The 22,838-nt window shown below is 48.0% G+C and overlaps 2 protein-coding genes across 2 annotated transcripts; both read left to right on the top strand.

Moving 5' to 3' along the window:
• Window positions 1-3,821: 3,821 nt before the first annotated feature.
• LOC147727473 (syncytin-2-like) lies at window positions 3,822-18,538 on the top strand. The gene is made up of 3 exons (XM_086963124.1): window positions 3,822-5,796; window positions 6,355-6,554; window positions 18,215-18,538. The coding sequence occupies exon 1, from the start codon at window positions 3,822-3,824 to the stop codon at window positions 5,019-5,021; it is 1,200 nt and encodes a 399-aa protein (XP_086819250.1). The 3' UTR covers window positions 5,022-5,796; window positions 6,355-6,554; window positions 18,215-18,538.
• A 100-nt stretch (window positions 18,539-18,638) lies between these two features.
• On the top strand, window positions 18,639-21,070 carry LOC147727472 (syncytin-2-like). The gene has a single exon (XM_086963123.1). It carries the CDS (start codon window positions 18,654-18,656, stop codon window positions 19,851-19,853), a length of 1,200 nt encoding a protein of 399 aa, XP_086819249.1. The 5' UTR covers window positions 18,639-18,653; the 3' UTR covers window positions 19,854-21,070.
• Window positions 21,071-22,838: the final 1,768 nt, after the last annotated feature.

The raw sequence follows: 22,838 nt of genomic DNA, 5'->3' as shown, positions 1-22,838 counted from the left end.
GTTTTTTAGCTCACTGCACCATCCCAGCTCAGAACCATGGGAAGAGGGCAGACCAAACTACCAAGCCAATTCTTTTACTGGAAAGGAAACAAGCTTCTGGGGGCCCCTTGCTCACTGCACCATCAGGATTCAAGCAAGCCGGGCCGAAGACTGATGTAATACCAGAAACCGGTCCCCGGAAGCTTGTTTCCTTTCCAGTAAAAGAATTGGCTTGGTAGTTTGGTCTGCCCTGTTCCCATGATGCACTGGGCCAGGGACAGACTAATTTGCATGTAGCCAGGTTCTGAGCTGGGATGGTGCAGTGAGCTAAAAAACGGTGATGGATCAAGCCCTGATCTGTTGACTGGGTAGGAGTGTTCTGCTTAATTCAGATACTCTGTCCATCACCACCCACTTTTCTGAATCGGGCTTCAAGTGGGAGCATCCACACAATCTTCCTCAACCATTTCAGAATGGTGGAGCAAGTAGCAGCAACCTTAGTGACTTGTTGCCTCATAGTTAGAGAGACCAATTGACTGAAAAGCAATAGAGAGAGTTTCGTTGACAATGAAACCGAGGTTGCGTACTTGGGTAGAGGGTTGTGGAAGCATGCCCATTTCTGGAGGCCAGTGTTGAGGGCCCCAGAGACCTCATCTTTCTCCAGCATCAGAACCTCCGTTTTAGCGCCATTGAGTTTTAAAAATTTGGCATTCATCCAGGCCACAACTTTACTAAGGCCTGATCGAAGTGCCAAAGGCTCAGAGGTTTTTACAGCTGAGAGAGAAGATCTAGGTATCGTCGGCATATGAAAAAAGCAAGAACCCAGATTCCTCAACCAAAGCTGCCAGGGGTCCGATGTAAATATTGAACAGCAGGGGGCTGAGAGTAGAACCCTGGGGGAATCCCATAAGGTGAGGAGTGAGGCTTGGATTTGGAGGTGGAGGAAAAGACTTGCAAGGTGCGGTCAGAAAGAAAAGAACTAAGCTAGTTCAGGTCCGCCCCGGTGACACCAGAGGATTGGAGGGCCTTTAAGAGTGCGGTATGGGAGACCGTATCCATATCAAAGGTCGCGCTCAGGTCAAGCAATACCAAGGCCATTGTTTTACCAGCGTCAATGTTTTGTCAAAGCATTTCAGTAACCCCTAGGAGGGTGGACTCGGTGGAGGAGCCAGTCCTAAAGCCTGACTGGGAAGGATGCAAGAGCCCATTGGTTTCAATAAATTTAGATAAATGCCCATTAATATGTCTCTCGAGAATCTTTGAGAGGGGGGGGAGTGAAATAGGACGGAAGTTAGAAGGGATTGCAGGGTCAGAGTTAGTTTTTTTAAATATTGGAACAACCATTGCATGTTTCCAGTCTGAGGGAACAGTGGAGGTCGTTAGGGATGTGTTGAGAAGTTGAAGAATGTAATTAAGTGAGGGTGATTCGATTTGTTGTAAAACTGCAATGGGCAGTGAGTCACAGGGGGATCCTGATTTAATTTGACTGAGATGTTGTGTGAGTGTTACGATGTCCAAGAGTGGCCAGGTGTCAGGAGTGATCCTATGCATCTGAGCAGTGCAGGTTTCGGGCACTAAGGCGAGACGATCAATGTGGTCACAGTAGGTGGGGAGAATAAGAGAGGGTAGTGCTAGCCAGAGGGGAATAGATAGTTTCCACTTTATTAAGGAAAAATTGGGCAAGATTCTCGCATTGTGTTGTATTTAGACTAGGAGGTGGTTGCGTGGCAGCTGAGCCAGATAGATCTTTGACCATGTTGAATAAAAATTTTAGGGCAATTTTTGGCCTCAGTGATGGATGTGGAAAAATAATTAGCACGAGCAGACCTACAATGAGAATGATAAGCCCATTTAATAGTGAGGTAGGCGGTTTTGGCTTCAGGTGCATAGGTCTTTCGCCACCGACACTCCGAGTTTTTACATTTGGTTTTCTCCATCTTTAATTCTTCGGAGAACCAGGGGGCAGGCGGGGGTGGTGACTATTGAACTTCCTGACTGAGATTGGGAGGCAAGTATCAAGAACCGACTCAATCCAATCTTGAAATGCTACCAGGTCCAACGCGTCATTGTTTTGGAAAGTCAGAGCATTATTGGACAAACATAAGTTAAACTTGGTAATGTCAAGATTTTTCCAGTTCCTGGAAGGTTTAGCAGCGATGTTGCTATTCGCATATGCGAGGCGGTGGGCTTCAAGACTGAAGCCCACTAAGTGATCAGTCCAGCGCAGCGGAATGGCTACTGGGCAGTGTAGGGAAGGTAGATTGGAAAACATGGGGTCAAGGAGGTGGTCTGCTTTATGTGTAGGCCCACTAATTTGAAATGAAATATTCATGGCCGCTAAGTCAGAGACAAAAGTGCTACTATTAGTACAGTTAGAGTCCTCTAGGTGGAGATTAAGATCACCTATAATTGTAAAATTTGCTAAATGGAGCAGTTGAGTGGTAATGAGATTGGGGAAGTTCATTGCCCAAGAGCCGGCAGGGCCAGGGGGGCGGTTCCCCAGAGTGAAATGGGGAGTCAGATTTAGTTTAAGAACTGCAGCTTCACAATCGAAAATCAGTACTTCGTCAAACTTACAGCCAAAGGTGTTTTTAAAAATAATGGCAATCCCTCCTCCCATCCTGTCTACTCTGTCCTTCATGACGATAGCGTAGTTAGATGGCAAAGCTCTGGCCACGTCAGGCCCAGAGCAGCTGTTAAGCCATGTCTCCGTTAAGCCATGTCTCCGTTAGGAAGCTGGTGTCAGTTTGTAAGTCCACTAGGAGATCGAAGATGTCTGCCTGATGTTTAGAGAGGGAGCGACAGTTAATATTAAAAAAAGAGAAGTTATTGGGGAGAGCTGGCTTGGGTTTCCTAACAATTTGAGCGTGCTGGTGGGCTGTAATATCAGGTTTAGTAGCATTTCCTGGATCACATAGGTAAGTTTTAAATGTAAAGTTGCAGCCCGGGCACGCGGAGGAGTTACCGTCTGCATCATGGCGAGCGGAGGTAGGTCGGGAGTTCATGCGGTAGTTCAACAGCTGGGAGGAAGAGAGCTTTATAATATCGCTACTGCGCAGGGCAGGGGTTTGGGCCCCGGGTCCCGATCTGGCGCAGACGGGAGCAGACGGGCTTGCCTTTGGCGTGCCTTCGGCGTGCCGCCGGCACACCCGCTGCGCTCGTCCACTGCGTGCTAGTTCCATAGGCTGCTTTTGAAGGGCCCGTCTTGGGAAGGTAATGCACCCACTAGAGCGTCCCTTGCCTGAAAATGGCGGTAGAGTGTGAGACAACCCGGAAGTGGGTTGGAAATTAGTTTGTGGAGTTGCCCTGTGACCTCCATCCACTCAAACAGTCCGCTCTTGACTGCGGTGGACCGGGGGGGCACAGGTTACAATGCACAATCCCATACAGCCAGCGAGGTAAAAACAGAACCAGAAATATATGAAGAAGCACTCGAATATTTTTAAAATCAAAGGAGCACCCTCATAACAAATTTAAAACAGTGCATAATCCTTCCTAAACAATATATTAAAAGTAGGTAGAAAACAGAATTTAAGCAGCAGCAGTCGGCAGCTCGCAACGATTAGCTGTTTTAGAGGTAGATTCGAAAGCATGGATCCACAGGAGAGACGTCCGCTTCGATCCTGCACCTGCGCAGCAACAGCCAATGGACTAAAAGAGGGAAACAACATGGCCATGATCCCCCTGAATGAGGACGACGACTTCCCATCCACCGTTCCATCCATCATTGAAGAAGAAGAAGAAGAAGACGTCCACGAATATAGCGCCTATGAAGCAAAGGAAATGGCTCGGTGGCTGTTGGGCGCAACACAGATTGTAATTCCACGATTTTCAGCTTCGATATGCAGTTCGGAACCACTACTCTAATGGATTATTACTGGGCTTGCGGAGAGCACCTCTATCCCCAACTACCTCCTCAGTGGCTCGGACTGTGTACCTTGGTAACTTTGCATGAAATTCATCTGGTCGTACCAGCATCAAATGCTTCCCACATCCTGTCACATCCAATGACGGGTGACCTGACATTCCTCCATCGACACCGGCGAGCAGCAGAGTACTTTGCAGGAGAAGCCCGTGGTAAGGTCCCAGAAGAGTTCCGCCTCTTCAGCGAGGCCCAGCTTTTCTTCGGAGGGGCATTCCCAATGTTTCAAACTCAAGCTACTGCCCGTTGGCTGGAAGTAACTCGCTATGAGGTCATGAAAGCAATAAACAGCACCAGGGATGGCCTAAATGCAATAAGGGAAGAACTGCGCCCATTACGACTAATGGTTCTGGAACATCGCTACTTCCTTGACATGCTAACGGCCAAAGATGGTGGTCTGTGTCATCAAATAGGAAAATCCTGCTGCACTTTCATACCTGGAAACGACGAGGACAACGGATCCATATCAAGGGCCATTGAGGAGTTGACTAACTTGGGAAAAGAAATGATCGAGGAAGGAGGTGCCCCTGCAGACATTATCCCAACGAACTGGTTCGACTTTGACTGGATGCCCTCCTGGCTAACTGCTATTCTAAAGCTGATGATACCTATAGTCGGAATTATGGTTTTTCTGTGTTGCACCTTTCAGCTGGGGAGTCACTGTATCAAGAGATTGAGCACAAAAGCGGTAGGGATGAATTATGCTAGGACAGGGATTTACCAGACACCAAAATATGAAGACATAGATCGGGCTCCTGGGGACGGGAATGGAGAACAGGTACAAATGATCGAGCTAGGACAATGTAGTACACATCCAGCACCACCTGACACACACTCTGGAGTACCATCAGCCCCACCTCTTCCCCCAGGTAGAGACACACTGAGCAACGACACTGCAGATACTCAGTATGAGCGCCTGCTCAACAAATCAGGTCAACAGTACATCCAACTACTAAGGTCAGACGAAAATGTTGCACGTCCAACTAGTTTTAAGTGCTATGTCAATGACATGCCATGGATTCCACCATTAGCAGAAAATTCAACAAAATACTCACTTAAGAGTGTGTTCATAAATGAACAAGAGGGGGCAGATGATGGAGGGTCCCGTTCTACCATCTAACATCACCAGAAAGGAGAATTCTGACAGCCTTGGTAACATGAAGGTCTGATATGGGCCCTGCGTGATAAAAATCTGAAAACATGCCAAAATAACTAGCTTTCCTCATTAGTAAATAAAGGCCCCAGGGCCCACTATGCATGCAGGCTCACAAACACACGTTTCTGTGCACCAAAATAAACAAGATAAAAAAAAAAGGCCTTCAAAAGAGTGTTTAGCTTCACTGTCAGCTCCCAGACCAACACCCACACACACACACACACTTACCCTGGTTCACGTGGTATAGCTTCCTGAAAACATTGCTAAAAGTATTATTTTTTTTGAAACATAGCTTGCTCAAGTTCAAACAGCAACCTTCGGCAATACTCTGCTCCTATCATTAGGTCCAGCACGTGCAGATATGAAGAAATGTACGTAACCAACTGTCTCTGTTTTAGAAATGTACGTGACCAACTGTCACAGTTTAGAAATGTACATGACAACCTGTCCTTTTTAGGAAAGAAAACAAGATGTTCACTGTTCAGAGGCGTCCAAAACAAAATGTTCAGTACAGGTGTCCTTCCGGTGTCCTGGAACACTTGCGGTCAAACCGCCTGCACAGAACAAGGCGTAGGCCAGTGTCACCGGAGAACCTTAGTTCCTCAATTTGAGGTATAACAAGACCCAACCGTCAAATCTGAGGTCAGACCTTTCCTGCGGGTGCCCAGCTGCATGAGCGTGGAAGGATCTCTCGGCTAGCCGAAGACTATCTGACTTGGGACGTCGACGCCTCACTCAGGTTGTGGATCTCCCAGGGCAGATAGCCCATCTCTCTCTCTCTCTAGATCTCTGACCCTTCAACTATCTCTCTTCATGGATATATTCCTGTATGGTAGGCTCCTTTTAACATAGGTAACTGGCCTCACTCTCAGCCATTTCCAGACACTGAATCAGTAGCAAAATGTTGTGTCTTAGCTAAATCTACTTGCAACTTTTTTGCCCTGCCCTCATAATTCAGGGCTCTGATAGAAATGTGCAATCTATGACAATGGACCTGTCTCAGATGGTTGGCCCATAGAGAGTTGGGCTCTATATTCTTGTACTCAGTAGTGTAGCATCTTTGATCATCTGTGTTTATGTTTTTTAAATACATTTCACTCCAGTATTTCTTCGAGATATTTTGAGCATTAGTCATCCAGCATTCTTACCAGATAGAGCGAAGTCTGGGTCATATTTAGAGAATTACATTGTTGCTTGAATTAATATGCATTTAGCTCTTTGTTTGTTAATTGGAAAATAAAGTGCCACTCCAACCGGAACGTCTGGTATCTTACATTTGTATTCCTTTTTTACTCAGTGAAGTGCTGTGTTGGTGATGTGCGAGTTTTAGCCACACCTAAAGGTGGTGACCACTGACCGAAGGGGTCAAGACTTTCCCCTTCACACGTGGCGCCCAACTTCATCCATCGTACCTGCCTGTTCCATTCTGAGGAGGAATTTGGTGGTCTACCACGAGCCGCATTGGGTGCCCTCGCCGCAGCCTCTTGCCTACCATTGGTGAGTCAAGGAACGTTTTATTTTTCCCCCCTTGAGTCCCGGTGTTAGCTATTTGGCTGTGCGGGCCCCGTGTGCCTGGTTCTGGGCTGGACTCCTAACCCCCCCCACAGAATTGCACATGGTCACGATCCAAGAACCCTCTGTGCCCCTCAGTGGTCACATTTTCTAACTTGTCATTTACGATTTTCATGTCAATAGTTCTGCGCCTCATTTTTGCACATATCTGTTCTTAACAATTGCTGTTGTGGTTTGTGGTTTGTCGGTGTCAGACAACTCTCTCTCTGTCGGTTCCAGGCCGAGGAGAGCATTTTCTAACTTGTCATTTACGATTTTCATGTCAATAGTTCTGCGCCTCATTTTTGCACATATCTGTTCTTAACAATTGCTGTTGTGGTTTGTGGTTTGTCGGTGTCAGACAACTCTCTCTCTGTCGGTTCCAGGCCGAGGAGAGCGCCTCTGTGGTTACTCTCTCCTGTCAACTACCCCCAGGTTTCTGATCCCACTCGACAGTTTGAGTCTGTGAGCTGGGTGTGGTCCGGACTGTACAGGTCCTGACTCGGGTTTGAGACCCACCCTGCCCCTTTTCTGTGGGCAGGTTTCTGATCCCTCTTCCAAGTCGAGTCTTGGGAGCTGGGTGTCCCCTGGAATTATCCAGGGTCGGAGGTTCTAGGTGCTCCACTGGGGGTCGTTTGACTCTGACTTTCACACTCTGGCATCCTTGCCACCTGCCTTTACCATTGGCTACTTCCCTTCACTACTTTGCCAAAATACTACACTGTCTTCTCTCTTTTTTTTTTCATCGTCATGCCATAAATAATTTTTCTTTTCTCCCATTTCAATTCACTACTACACTGTCTTCTCTCTTTTTTTTTCATCGTCATGCCATAAATAATTTTTCTTTTCTCCCATTTCAATTCACTACATACCGTGCCCTTTCTACTTCTGTTTTTTTTCCACCGCCTTCGAATCCCCCACCCACCCCTCCCTTCACTCCACTTCTCAGCCTTACTGTCCACCCCTCCTCAATGCGGCCTCTGCCTTCGCTTTACTTTCCTCCGGACCTATTTTTACACGGTCTGGCTGTATTACTGTACATTTCCCTGTTGCTCCTACGGCCACCCAGCCAACGCCCACGGACCCAGCGCCCCAGCCAACGCCCACGGACTTCCTGCCTTTCACACCAGCGGCAAGAGGAACTGCTCTGTGCCATCTGTGGTTCATTCCGCTCATCGCGGACTCACTTCCTCCCCTGGCGCAGCAGTGCCACTCTGCCTCACAGCTCCCCCGAGCACCCACCCTTCCTTAACATTTAACTCTATACATATTCTCTCGCTCCTCTTTTTTCTCTCCCATATTCCTCCTTCATTTTTTTTCTCACTGCCACTTCAACACTCCCCTCTCTCCCTATCCATACCTACCTCTTTCATTCACGGCACCCTGTTCTTTTCCTCCCTCCCTCTTTCCCTCCCTCCTCGTACCATTTAACATTGCTGCTGTCATTGCTTTACACTGTCTCTCTCTCTCACTCTCCTGCTATTGCATCTCTACATTGCTGACGTTCATTCTTTCGCTCACTAAATACTCCACTCCTTCCTTTGCCACCATTGGTACTTCTGACATCTCTGTTCTCTCTTCTTCCATGTTCTGCCTTATTCCATCTCTGTTCTTCCATTACTGGAATTGCATACCCAGCCCGTGGATATCTTCAGGTCGTTGATCACATTGTTAAAAAAAAAAAAAAAAAAAAAAAAAAGTGACATTTCATCTCTTGATCTTTAAGTGACTTTCATGTCTTCATCTTTGCTTTGGTCCTCAAGTACTGCAATTTATTTTCTACATCTTTCTTTTCTTTCATATATTGCTCATTTGATCTGATCTTCAAGTTCTGACATTTAATATCTACATCGTTCTTTTATATCTCGATGATTCATCTGTTCGTCTACTTCATTATATCTTCAGGATGCATCCTCTGTAGGTCATCAGTATTTATTGTTCTGTCATCATGTTGTTGATTATGTACTGTGTTGATTATTGACCTTCTCAATTTCATGTTTTGTTCATTTGCCCTGCTCTATGTCACATGTGCTCTTGCATGCATGTGCTTTGTGTAAGTAGCAGCTGTGCTTTGTGACTACAACACCAACTCCCTTCCCTGTGACCCATTGTTCCCTTACTCATCTATCTGCCTTGTCCCTAACCTACGTACAGTGTACCACACGCCTTATAAATACCCCATTCCTCGCACGCCTCATTGCCCATTATTGTGCCAATCATTTGCTTCACAATTGATTACCAACAGGAGGGAATAAGTCATTCATCCTCCCCTACCTCCCTACATCCCTCGCCTACACCTGACATGCCATACACCTTCTTTTCGTAATGTCCACCACCCCACCACCTATTCAACATTTTACTATTCAGTTCTTCCACGATACACCTGACATCATCCACAACTCTGCTACTAACGAATTCACTCTCCTTACTGACGGCCACCGCACCATACTAGCAGCCGCCTGGACACTTCTCGGCGCTGATTTTACGCCAGGCACCCAGCTTAACATCTCAGCCCAATCTCTGGATAGCCTCCCAGCCTTGTCTCTTACCCCACCCTCTCCTGACACTACGGCCCCTCAGCTACTATATACAGAACACGCCTCTGACTCGTGCACCCTGTCTGTCCCCCACTCTCTTCCCCTGGAATACCTAGAATACCCAAATTACCCTGCTGCCTCACCCATTCTCATCACTGACGACGAGCCTTCTGTTGGCTCCATACAATTAGGTGCTGCATCTGAAATAGTGGGCATCCCATCGCCAGCAGAGACCGCTCCAGACTTGCCCCCGCCATCCGCCTCCAACTCCTACTCCTATCACCCACAGTTCCAAGAAGATACATCACCTCTTCTGAGAGCACTACTGTCCGATTAGTCATAACTTACTGTGGATCCCACACTCTGCTACACCTGCAGAATCCACCACACTGCTCCAACTTTTCACATAAGGGAATGTGTGATCATACCACTGATCATATCACCATATTCCTGATAAACAATAACGTTGTAGGCATTTCTGACGGACATCCCTCTTGTTTCGTCCACGTCACACCCCTCAGTAGCACTGTTCTCCTCTCTATATTTCGGGCACTCAATATCGATTACGCATACCCTCGTCAAGTCACTCTATCTCTCGCACCAGCATTTTCACGCCCCGCCGAGCCTGAAGTAAAGGCTCTCCCACACAAACAGTTCCACGCACCACCGCCCCCATAACTAAAGGATCACAGCAGCACTCACTACACCTCTGCATCACCTGCCTATCAAATCACAGGAAGCTAACCCCATGCAGGCTCTTCAGGCAGTTTACGATAAACGAATATTTGGCACGTCAGTGCATAGAACTCCAGAGTGGATCTACATAAGGATCCGCCTACTATCCCCAGGCCTAGAACTTCCCACTGTATTCGAGTCCTCCTGGCCACGGAACCCACTGCAAAGCAAAATTCGCGACGCCTTTGCCCGTCACAATCTTGAATTCCCTGATTTCTCCCCAGAGGGAAAATACAGGGGACCTGACGAAATAGATTTAAGATTCATACTCTACCACATCGTCTGTACTGAAGTAGGAGAAGAACTCATCAGAGACCTGCCTCCTCACAACTCTAGTCCTGCACAAACTTCACAGCCCACAGACCCCAGCCCTCACAACATCTAGGCGAAAACAACCAGGCAGGGTTGCTCAGTTTCTCATATATACATCAGACGGTATCCCACACAGGTTTGCAGCAACCATATAGGCACTCAGTAACCTCATGAATAGGATACAGGATCCCACCGTGTATAAAACACCGTACGGCTATCATATATATTTTATTGTGCATCTTGCAAATTTGGGAGGACCAGCAATCCTGTCAGGATTCTTCCCCAGACACCCACTCCAGTCTCAGATAGCAGACGCCTGCTTTGGTGGCCAACTCCAGTTCCCTGGTTGCACCCCCACACAAAATAGAGAGTTACAAAAGGAGGTTTATGACCACGCCCTAGCAGGAGTAGCAGAAGAACTCGTGCCTGATCTCTAGAGAAGCGTGGCCAATACCCCACATTGAAGTCCCTGCCTTGCCGGCCCACAAATATCTTGTCATGGCAACACCACTCCAACATGTCCTGAAAACTTTCAGTGCCCAAGAAAAACGCATACTCAAACACTGTAGGGAGCTTCACAAATTAACCAAGAATATGGATTATCCGTGGCCCTCTGAAGGTTCTTTTGACGTAAATACTCTCGAGCACGCCACCACGTTCCTAAACACCAAATATTCTGGAGCCAGATTACAAAAAAGGAAAGAAACCTTAGCTCTCTGGCGTATTTTTAAAGAGAACACGCAAGAGCATCCTGCCACCCTGCCCACTGCACCTTCTGCGCCCCCACCATATCAGGCCAATGGCATGTACCCTGCCCTAGGAACAGCAAAGAACAAAGAACTAGATTTACAGAGCACAACTAACTCCTTACCCACTGTCGGATACGATCAACTCCCAAGTGACCTCTTTTCCACACCCGAACACCCTCCACCAAGTGGTGGCGGTAGTACTGCCTCATCGCCGCCACCCGGCATCAGCAGTGGCCCACTACTGCCCGTCACAGGTCCAACCACCACACCCGTCACAATGCAAGCCCCAGTCAGTCCCCTCCACGTAACCCCTGCCGCCGGTGGCAGTCCAACACTGCACGCCACAGTCCCAGGGTTGCCAGGACAAATAAGTGCGCAGTTTTCACTGCAACTGAACCCCTCCTCCGTCCCAGCCCTACCGGGTGAGGAGGAGGACGAAAATGCGGACTGTAGGTCCATCGCCTCACCAAACAATTCACACGCGTCATCACACCACTCCTCTCGCCATGCACTCCCGCACTACCATGATCCCAATAGCCTCCGCGAGGCCAATGCTCCACTCTCTCAGGACCAAGGGCCCACTTCGCAAAAAGATATGCCCTTTTGCGGCGCAAACACAGCCGAACCGTTGATAACCTTCGCCTCTGTTCACCAACAAAATAAGGACAGGGAGACACAGGGCCCGCCGGCACCTGAGTTGATCCATTATGACAACTGGAGACCGGCCACAGAGCTCAATAAAAGCCTAGAGTGCAGTCCCAACGGGGATACCCGAGCAGACATGATCAGCAGTGAAGCACCACACGACCCTGACCATGACGCCCTAATGCGGCTAATGCGACGCGCGTCATGTAAGCTAGAACACATCAGCGACAGGCTATCTGAGACTCTCAGAATCACTCACCCCAACACGTCACCCACCCAGCAAACATCACAGGCCGATCCCTTTGGAGGTGCTGAAGGGACTAGGGACCCAGGCCACAGTCAACTACAGACACTACCTTTCCCGTCCACATCCATGCAAAAAGCGGGTCCCTCTCGGGACATGGGAAACTATGAAAGACTACCCGGAGTACAGTACCATGGGTCCCCCTCCCAGAGCCACCAGACTACTGCGCCTGACCATATACCCATGCCCATTGGGTCGTCACAGGTCCATTTCACACTCCCTGACACACCATCTCGGTATCTCGCGCCCATAGCAGACCCGTTTGCTCAACCATCCGCCCCAGCCATAAGAGACTCCCTCAGCCCGTCACGCGCCCCAAGCTTGACAGAACAACCAACAAACCCATTCTTTCACAATCAGACAGAACGTCCCATAAACCCATTCTTTGATAATCAGGAATTATCAAACACAAGGGACCCTGTGACGAAAAAGAAGAAAAGGACAACGGAGGTAGAAAGACTAACTGTGTTGGGAACACACGGACGCCCAGAGGACATCGCATACGATGCCCCTGGCAATGACGCTCCCATCAAATACCAAGTCACCGGCACTGCCTCCATGCGAAACACTCGAGCTAGAACAGGCAATGGCATGTTCCTCAGCAGGCCTTGTGCCCTGCGGGACAAGGACCTTACTCCCAACCAAATAGTGGAGATAGGCGAGAATTCAGACTTCGCTGTCATCCCCTTCACAGACAATCTGGCCGGATGGACAGAGTCCCTAGCCCCACAGATGATCCCCTGGCCAAGGGAAGGGTCTTTCGAACCACAGCATATGGCCACAGCTGTAGAATGTATCCTGGAGGGTGTAGGGGATGAAGACTGGGACTACGACTATATGCGAGCCAGTCTCGAAATTTGGCAGAAATATGCCATAAGATATGACACCACAAGACCGAAATATCCAGGTGTAGGGATTAGCCGCCAGATGCCGCTAATATACAAAACACCAGGGGCCCCCGCCATATATAATTGCTGGTCTTATGCAGAGAAGGAAGCCATTAAAAAGAACCTTCCACCCCTCACAGAGGGTGCCAGCAAATGGATAGTGGCCCTAGAAAAGAACACCACAGGCACCAAACCAGGGATTGGAGACATGAAAAGTTTGCTTATATCCATCATGGGAGGGGAAGCAGAAGAAATTTTCACAAGTATCAGTAGAGGGTTAATAACAATGAACGAGACAAAATATGATGGGGAAGCATTTGATAAAATAAGGGCGGCAGTCTGGACTAAGTTGAAATTAAAATACCCTGATGTTCCCGACATTGGGTCCCTCATGTCTCTGACTATGCAAACAAATGAGGACCCTATTAATTTCATTTCTAGAATGAAAGAAAAATGGCATCAAGAGCTAGGTGACTCCTGGAATACAACTGGAGGAAATAGCAGGCTCTTTTACCACATGGTTAAGAGGGGATTGCCAGACGACGTGCAGGAGAAATTAGATGGGGTAGTAGCCATGGAAGCAAAACCATGGCCTGAAATACAGGACCACATCATACATTTCTGCAAAAAGAAAATAGAACAGGAAAAAAGTAGACAATTAGCCATTGAAAATGCAGCCGCAAAGCTAGTACAGCAGAAGCTTAATAAGAAAAAGGATACAGTGGACAATCTCATGCTGGCGGCACCAGTCAGCCAAATGACAGCTGTCACCACCTTTCCACAGGACGCTCGAAATGTCCTCGCCAACAATCCCCAGCCCACTCCACAGCAAGTGCAGCAGCCTGCCGTGCAGTATGCGCAAGCACAGCCGCAGCCGCCACAAATACAACCAGCCATACAGTATGTACAGACTTCACCACAGCCAGCCATACAGTATGTGCAGACTCCACCACAACAGACAGTACAGTATGTGCAAGCCCAGCAGCAGCCCACAGTGCAGTACATCCAACAACAGCCCCCAGTGCAGTATCTGGCACCACAACCGGCCTACAGTAATGACCAACATCAGTATTACAACAACAATAGAAATACCGGGATGCAGGGAAGGGGCAATGGACAGCAAAGGGCCCAACCACAGTCAGGCCAACGTACATGCTTCTATTGTCACAAGGTGGGACACCTGCAAAGAGAGTGTCGCTCTAGGATTCGAGACCAAGCCCAACAAGTTATGGGTCCCGCCCAACAAGCACCCCTGCAGTTACAACCACAACAACAAATGTACGCACAAGCACCCCAGATGGTGTATGCTTATGCCCAACAAGCACCGCAGCAGAATATGCAACTAGCACAGCTCCAAACACCCGTAATGACCCAAGCTCAACAGCCATCCACAATGATGCAAGTTCCCGTGCAACTGCAGCAACAGTCATCCTCGTACCAAGCGATGCCCCAAGCCCAAGCTGCCCCACCACCAGGTGGTGTGGTAATCACTTCCAATAACCCATTTGCACAAGGCACCATCCAGCAATACTCACGCTAGGACAGCCCACAGACAACTCTTGTGTGCCCAGTTTTATCATGCATCATGAGCGGTGAAGATGACCCCACCGTCCTGGTCACGATAAATAACAAAACATATAGCTTCCTCATAGACACAGGCGCCACGTACTCCTGCATTACAGGCGGACACCTGCCTATTTCTGATCAAGTAGCGGACACACAGGGATTCTCTGGGGCAATAGCAAGGGTCCCCTTCACAAAGCCAGTACCCCTGCAAATAGGAGACCGGGTGCTGGAGCAACAACTGCTTTATTCACCACACTCTCCAGTCAACCTTTTAGGGAGAGACCTAATGGCTAAACTGAACATGACTATTCACTTCCATGAGAACGGAACAATGGTTTGCTCTATACCTGGCACACCCTTAGCTAGAATGATGGCACTCACAGCTCAATCTTCCCTGACAGATCAAATGAGGGCCCGCCCTGTGGATGAACAAGCGTTCTCCACCGCGGTACACATCATTGTAGCCAACACACCTGAACTGCACCAGCGAACTGTCCAGCTCCCGAAGGAATTTCTCTTTCGTCCGGAGTCCCAGCACTTTCACATATGGGACAAAAGCATGATCCTAGGCATACATGCTCTTCACATTACACCTACATACGGGGCATTCATAGCAGGAGACGACAATATGCGCTCCTGGGCATGTGTAATTTTCATACACCCCGGACACCAAGTGAGGGACATCTCAGATGAACAGCTCTTTGGTGATCCTGACAACCATCCAATAACAGAGATTGTCTATATGGATGAGGTACCTCTATCGGTGACGGTAGAAAAAAGAACGCCCACTGCCCCGCAGGAATATGACTCAGTGCGTGAAGCTGACTTAGCTCAAGTCCCGCCACACCTGTGGACCACTGGTCCCAATGATGTGGGCCTCATCCGCTCTGCTACTCCCTTTAAGATAACACTGAAACAAGGCGCGATCCTACCCAGAATAAAACAGTACCCACTTTCCAAGGAAGCAGAGGAAGGCATTGCCCCAACAATACAAGCCCTGTTAGATCAAGGAGTCATATACCCATGTGTATCTCCAGTTAACACCTGCCTTTTTCCTGTGCGCAAGGGCAAGACCAATCAGTGGCGTCTAGTTCATGATTTGCGCTCAATTAACAACATAGTGGTACCAGAATTTCCCATTGTCCCAGACCCTTCCGTCATCCTCACCAATGTTCCCCCGAATGCACAATACTTTTCGGTGATTGACCTGAAAAATGCGTTTTTCAGCGTCCCCCTTCACCCAGACAGCCAGTACTTATTGGCTTTCGTATTCGGCGGGGTGCAAATGACTTACCGGCGTTTGCCTCAGGGGTACTGTGAGTCCCCGAGCGTATTCAACAGAGTCGTCAAAGAGGACTTATCGAACTTCCAATGTCACAGTACCTTACTGCAGTATGTCGATGACATTTTGCTCTGCAGCACTACAGAATCCCAGTGCAGAACTGATACAGTCTCTCTGCTCACCACACTAGCTCACAGAGGCTACAAGGTGGACAAAAACAAACTTCAGTACTGCCAAACAGAAGTACAATACCTCGGTCAGTTAATATCAGCATCAGGGAGACGGGTCACGCCAGACAGAGTTGAAGCCATCAAAGGGACATCAGAGCCCCAAACTGTCAAAGACATGCAAAAGTTCCTAGGATTAGTGAACTATGTCCGCCAGTGGGTCTTTGATTTTTCCACAATAACTGCCCCTTTGTTGAAAGCAGTTAAAGCAGCCAAAGACAGACGCAACAAAATAGACTGGACACCTGAAATGACAGCCTCCTTTAAACAGCTCAAAGATGAAATAACAAACGCACCAGTGTTAGGCACACCTGACTACGCAAAAGAATTCTACCTCTTTACCCACTGCAATGGCCAGGTCATGACTGCCGTCCTCACTCAGAAATACCCAATGGGCCACAAGCCCCTTGCTTACTTCAGCGGAATGCTAGATTCAGTCATGAAAGGTCATTACCCCTGCGAGCAAGCTCTTGCTGCGGCAGCCTTCGCAGTGGATAAAAGCACACCCATTGTCATGGGATCCCCTTTGACACTATACACTGAGCACGCTGTCTTTGCCATAATTCAGAAAGCTAAAACAACATTGACAACACAAAGAGTGTCAGGTTATGAAGTCATACTGTCGTTACCCACCCTGAAGGTTGTTAAATGTCACACAGTCAACCCAGCCACATTCTTTGCCCATCCCATTGCCGCATCTGATGATGACACCCATGACTGTGCCACATATTGTCCCGATGAGTCAGGAGCAGCAAAAGAGGACCCCCTGCCAAACAGCACTGTATATTTTGTAGATGGGTCCTCCACAATAGACCAAGAAACAGGGATCAGATACACAGGAGCCGCAGTGGTTAGGGCTCAGCAGCATGAGTCCTCTGACTCCCTAGACATTGTACAACAAATTACATTGCCATCGCACTACTCCGCCCAAGCCGCTGAACTAGTGGCACTAATTGCCGCTTTAAACAACGGGGCTGGGGACCGCATCACTGTATACTCAGACTCTGCATATGTCACAACAACGACACACTCAAGCATCTTGCGCTGGAAAAGGCGCGGATTCCTCAAATCAGATGGAACACCGGTATGTCACAAACAATTGTTGGAAGAACTAATAGAAGCCCTGACACTTCCAACAGAGGTAGCCGTTGTCAAATGTGCTGCTCACACGAATGGACAAGACTTTGTGTCCAGAGGCAACGCTCTGGCAGACTGGGCAGCCAAAGCTGCAGCCAGACCCCCCCTACCTTTCACTGAGCATGACCCACACAACACCCCAATTTTACTTGCCCAAGCTGTAACACCAACAGAACTGACAAAGACAAATGAAGACAGTGTACCCTTAACACCACACACAGACAACAACAACGGCACAAACACCACCCCTCTTGATCCAAATGCTTTCTGCCCACTCGATGACACACAACCATACGATTTCATTGCCCAATTGCATCTCAGAGAGATACAAGAAAGTGCACCACCACAAGAGAAAGAGTTATGGAAAAAGAGGGGAGTACAGCAGGACCCTGCTGATTTTATTTACAGACAGACCATGTCCGGAAAACCTGTCATGCCACAAGCCTTACTGCAGGTAGCGTTAGATCAACTTCACCTTCCCGCACATGTCTCCCGAGATAACATGTCCACCACATTACAAACAGACTGGTTCATTCCCAATGCTTATGAACTAATACAGCTATTTGTTAACAAATGCATCATTTGCCAACAGTATTCCCCAAACCCAACTCTCAAAACCGTTGCCTCCACTATTCCTAAACCTTCTGGCCCATTCAAAGAACTCCACCTTGACTATGTCGACATGATTGATCGGTGCCAGAATTACCGATATCTCATTGTGGTAGTATGCCCCTTCTCACGGTGGATCGAAGCTGGACCATGCGTCCACTGCGATGCTAAAGCAGCAGCCACATTCCTGCTCCGTGACGTCATCTCCCGCTTTGGAATTCCTTCCGCCATCAGGACTGACAACGGAAGCCATTTTTCAAACGCCATCTTCTCCTCTCTCACCACAATGCTAGGCATCAGACACAAGCTGACATCCGCTTACCACCCCCAAAGCAATGGCATCTGTGAGCGCCTCAACGGTTTACTCAAAACCAAAATAAGCAAAATTAGCGCCACCATTGGCAAAAAATGGCTCTACTGTCTCCCACTGGCCCTCTTCTCATTAAGAAATTCCCCGAGCTCGGATCACCACCTCACCCCCCACCAACTTGTCACTGGACGATCCATAAATGTAGCAGTCCCTCCCAGCAGGCCCAAAACTGATAGCGAGTCATCCTCTGAGATTGTTAAGGCTGAGCTTTATGACTTCCTGTGCACACTAACCCGCGCTGCGCAGTTCCTCTCTGTCCAGGTATCCAAAAGGAAGGAGAAGGGCCCCATCGATCCTGAGCTCCCACCTATCCGTCCTGGAACTCTCGTCTTCATCCGGAGGCACGTCAGGCGTTGGAAAGATCCTAAGTTCGACGGACCCTTTGAAGTGATTGACTCTTCTCCAACTGCCATCCGGATAAGCGAAAGGAAAGCATGGATCCACAGGAGAGACGTCCGCTTCGATCCTGCACCTGCGCAGCAACAGCCAATGGACTAAAAGAGGGAAACAACATGGCCATGATCCCCCTGAATGAGGACGACGACTTCCCATCCACCGTTCCATCCATCATTGAAGAAGAAGAAGAAGAAGACGTCCACGAATATAGCGCCTATGAAGCAAAGGAAATGGCTCGGTGGCTGTTGGGCGCAACACAGATTGTAATTCCACGATTTTCAGCTTCGATATGCAGTTCGGAACCACTACTCTAATGGATTATTACTGGGCTTGCGGAGAGCACCTCTATCCCCAACTACCTCCTCAGTGGCTCGGACTGTGTACCTTGGTAACTTTGCATGAAATTCATCTGGTCGTACCAGCATCAAATGCTTCCCACATCCTGTCACATCCAATGACGGGTGACCTGACATTCCTCCATCGACACCGGCGAGCAGCAGAGTACTTTGCAGGAGAAGCCCGTGGTAAGGTCCCAGAAGAGTTCCGCCTCTTCAGCGAGGCCCAGCTTTTCTTCGGAGGGGCATTCCCAATGTTTCAAACTCAAGCTACTGCCCGTTGGCTGGAAGTAACTCGCTATGAGGTCATGAAAGCAATAAACAGCACCAGGGATGGCCTAAATGCAATAAGGGAAGAACTGCGCCCATTACGACTAATGGTTCTGGAACATCGCTACTTCCTTGACATGCTAACGGCCAAAGATGGTGGTCTGTGTCATCAAATAGGAAAATCCTGCTGCACTTTCATACCTGGAAACGACGAGGACAACGGATCCATATCAAGGGCCATTGAGGAGTTGACTAACTTGGGAAAAGAAATGATCGAGGAAGGAGGTGCCCCTGCAGACATTATCCCAACGAACTGGTTCGACTTTGACTGGATGCCCTCCTGGCTAACTGCTATTCTAAAGCTGATGATACCTATAGTCGGAATTATGGTTTTTCTGTGTTGCACCTTTCAGCTGGGGAGTCACTGTATCAAGAGATTGAGCACAAAAGCGGTAGGGATGAATTATGCTAGGACAGGGATTTACCAGACACCAAAATATGAAGACATAGATCGGGCTCCTGGGGACGGGAATGGAGAACAGGTACAAATGATCGAGCTAGGACAATGTAGTACACATCCAGCACCACCTGACACACACTCTGGAGTACCATCAGCCCCACCTCTTCCCCCAGGTAGAGACACACTGAGCAACGACACTGCAGATACTCAGTATGAGCGCCTGCTCAACAAATCAGGTCAACAGTACATCCAACTACTAAGGTCAGACGAAAATGTTGCACGTCCAACTAGTTTTAAGTGCTATGTCAATGACATGCCATGGATTCCACCATTAGCAGAAAATTCAACAAAATACTCACTTAAGAGTGTGTTCATAAATGAACAAGAGGGGGCAGATGATGGAGGGTCCCGTTCTACCATCTAACATCACCAGAAAGGAGAATTCTGACAGCCTTGGTAACATGAAGGTCTGATATGGGCCCTGCGTGATAAAAATCTGAAAACATGCCAAAATAACTAGCTTTCCTCATTAGTAAATAAAGGCCCCAGGGCCCACTATGCATGCAGGCTCACAAACACACGTTTCTGTGCACCAAAATAAACAAGATAAAAAAAAAAGGCCTTCAAAAGAGTGTTTAGCTTCACTGTCAGCTCCCAGACCAACACCCACACACACACACACACTTACCCTGGTTCACGTGGTATAGCTTCCTGAAAACATTGCTAAAAGTATTATTTTTTTTGAAACATAGCTTGCTCAAGTTCAAACAGCAACCTTCGGCAATACTCTGCTCCTATCATTAGGTCCAGCACGTGCAGATATGAAGAAATGTACGTAACCAACTGTCTCTGTTTTAGAAATGTACGTGACCAACTGTCACAGTTTAGAAATGTACATGACAACCTGTCCTTTTTAGGAAAGAAAACAAGATGTTCACTGTTCAGAGGCGTCCAAAACAAAATGTTCAGTACAGGTGTCCTTCCGGTGTCCTGGAACACTTGCGGTCAAACCGCCTGCACAGAACAAGGCGTAGGCCAGTGTCACCGGAGAACCTTAGTTCCTCAATTTGAGGTATAACAAGACCCAACCGTCAAATCTGAGGTCAGACCTTTCCTGCGGGTGCCCAGCTGCATGAGCGTGGAAGGATCTCTCGGCTAGCCGAAGACTATCTGACTTGGGACGTCGACGCCTCACTCAGGTTGTGGATCTCCCAGGGCAGATAGCCCATCTCTCTCTCTCTCTAGATCTCTGACCCTTCAACTATCTCTCTTCATGGATATATTCCTGTATGGTAGGCTCCTTTTAACATAGGTAACTGGCCTCACTCTCAGCCATTTCCAGACACTGAATCAGTAGCAAAATGTTGTGTCTTAGCTAAATCTACTTGCAACTTTTTTGCCCTGCCCTCATAATTCAGGGCTCTGATAGAAATGTGCAATCTATGACAATGGACCTGTCTCAGATGGTTGGCCCATAGAGAGTTGGGCTCTATATTCTTGTACTCAGTAGTGTAGCATCTTTGATCATCTGTGTTTATGTTTTTTAAATACATTTCACTCCAGTATTTCTTCGAGATATTTTGAGCATTAGTCATCCAGCATTCTTACCAGATAGAGCGAAGTCTGGGTCATATTTAGAGAATTACATTGTTGCTTGAATTAATATGCATTTAGCTCTTTGTTTGTTAATTGGAAAATAAAGTGCCACTCCAACCGGAACGTCTGGTATCTTACATTTGTATTCCTTTTTTACTCAGTGAAGTGCTGTGTTGGTGATGTGCGAGTTTTAGCCACACCTAAAGGTGGTGACCACTGACCGAAGGGGTCAAGACTTTCCCCTTCACAGTCCCGCAGGCTCCCTTTGAAGGGCCCGCCTTCGGAAGGGAACGCAACCACTAGAGCGTCCCTTGCCTGAAAATGGCGGTAGCGTGTGGCAAAACCTGGAAGTGGGTTGGAAATTAGCGTGCTGAGTTGCCCTGTGACCTCCCTCCACTCAAACCATCCTCTCTTGACTGCTGTGGACCGGGGGGCCACAGGTAACAATGCACGATCCCACACAGGCAGCGAGGTTAAAAACAGAACCAGAAATATATGCAGAAGCACTCGAATATTTTTTAAATCAAAGGAGCACATTAACAACAAATTTAAAACAGTGCATAATCCTTCCTAAACAATATATTAAAAGTAGGTAGAAAACAGAATTCAAGCAGCAGCCGTAGGCAGCTCGCAGTGATTAAGCTGTTTCAGAGGTAGATTGTGATATAGAATGTGATTCTAATGAATAGTTTGTGCAGGGACGGCTCCTCCACTGGAGCAGAGGAGCATCGCCCCACTTAAGCCCCCCCCCCCCAAACCACAGAGATTAAAAATAAAATGGTTCTTAATTACCATTTTATTTTTCATCGTCCCGTCCTGAACCCAGAGCATCAAGATGGGGCGAGAACTGCTGAGTGACAGCAGGGAAGATTGGTGGGCAGAGGGCTGCCTTTGCACTGTTTAAAGTGTGCATGTCCCTTTGACGGGCTGTCTTGAGACGGCCAGCCAGGCATCCACACTTTAAACCTCTCAACCCAGCTGCCTTAAAACAGCTAGACTGAGAGCAAGTGCAGAAATCCAGTGCCCTCGGGAGCACTGCCAGAGGCCACTCCCACAAATCAGGGCACTGCTCACATTGCTGGTTAACAGCATGTGAGCAGACCAGGATTGGCCGAGGGAGTTTGTTGGGGCCTGCATGTGAGTCCCAGCAGAAGAGGTCAGAGGGAGGAGGACATAGTTGTTGCGATCCGTTATGTATTTTTCTTTTTTTTTATTCTGTTTCTTCCTCACCCCTCAGTAGATGCCGGCCACCACTGGTTGTAACTAAGGTGAACCCTTTCCTTTGTGCTAGTGTCATTTTTAGGTCTCGTCCTATTAATCGCGCAAGCGAAAATAGGACGAGAGTATAGAAGCTCATCCAAGCTCTGAAACCATCGCAGATTACATTGAGTGCATGTGCTCATGAACGCGCTTTTTATTACCATTTGCTCCCGAGCCGCCTGCCTCCGAGAGTGTAGTGTCTTGCTGAATACATAGACAACATCATAAGTAATCGGGTTGCACACCCCTTCCAATACCAAAGTTTCTCCCGTAGCTCTCAAAATCCATCCTATATGCGTGCGTTTACACTGGTGACGTGCCTAGCCCAAACTGCACGTTATTACTAAACACAATCAAAATGGGGTTGTCTTTTAACCTCAAACCAGTGGCACTGCCTCTCATGCTTATGCAAATGTTCATTTTCTTTTTGAACTTTTTCTACAAATTCACTCCTTTCAATTTCATGTTCCAGTCGCTCTTTCATTATACTCTTTTGAATCCACATGCAAGTGACTGCAATTTTCTAAGGTTTCTCATGTTTAAGTGGGCCATC

Source organism: Lissotriton vulgaris, chromosome 3_1 (genome assembly GCF_964263255.1).
Source record: "Lissotriton vulgaris chromosome 3_1, aLisVul1.2, whole genome shotgun sequence".
Taxonomy (NCBI): Eukaryota; Metazoa; Chordata; class Amphibia; order Caudata; family Salamandridae; genus Lissotriton; species Lissotriton vulgaris.
The sequence above is the reverse complement of the archived record's forward strand: the minus strand, read 5'-3'. Positions and strand labels throughout refer to the sequence as shown.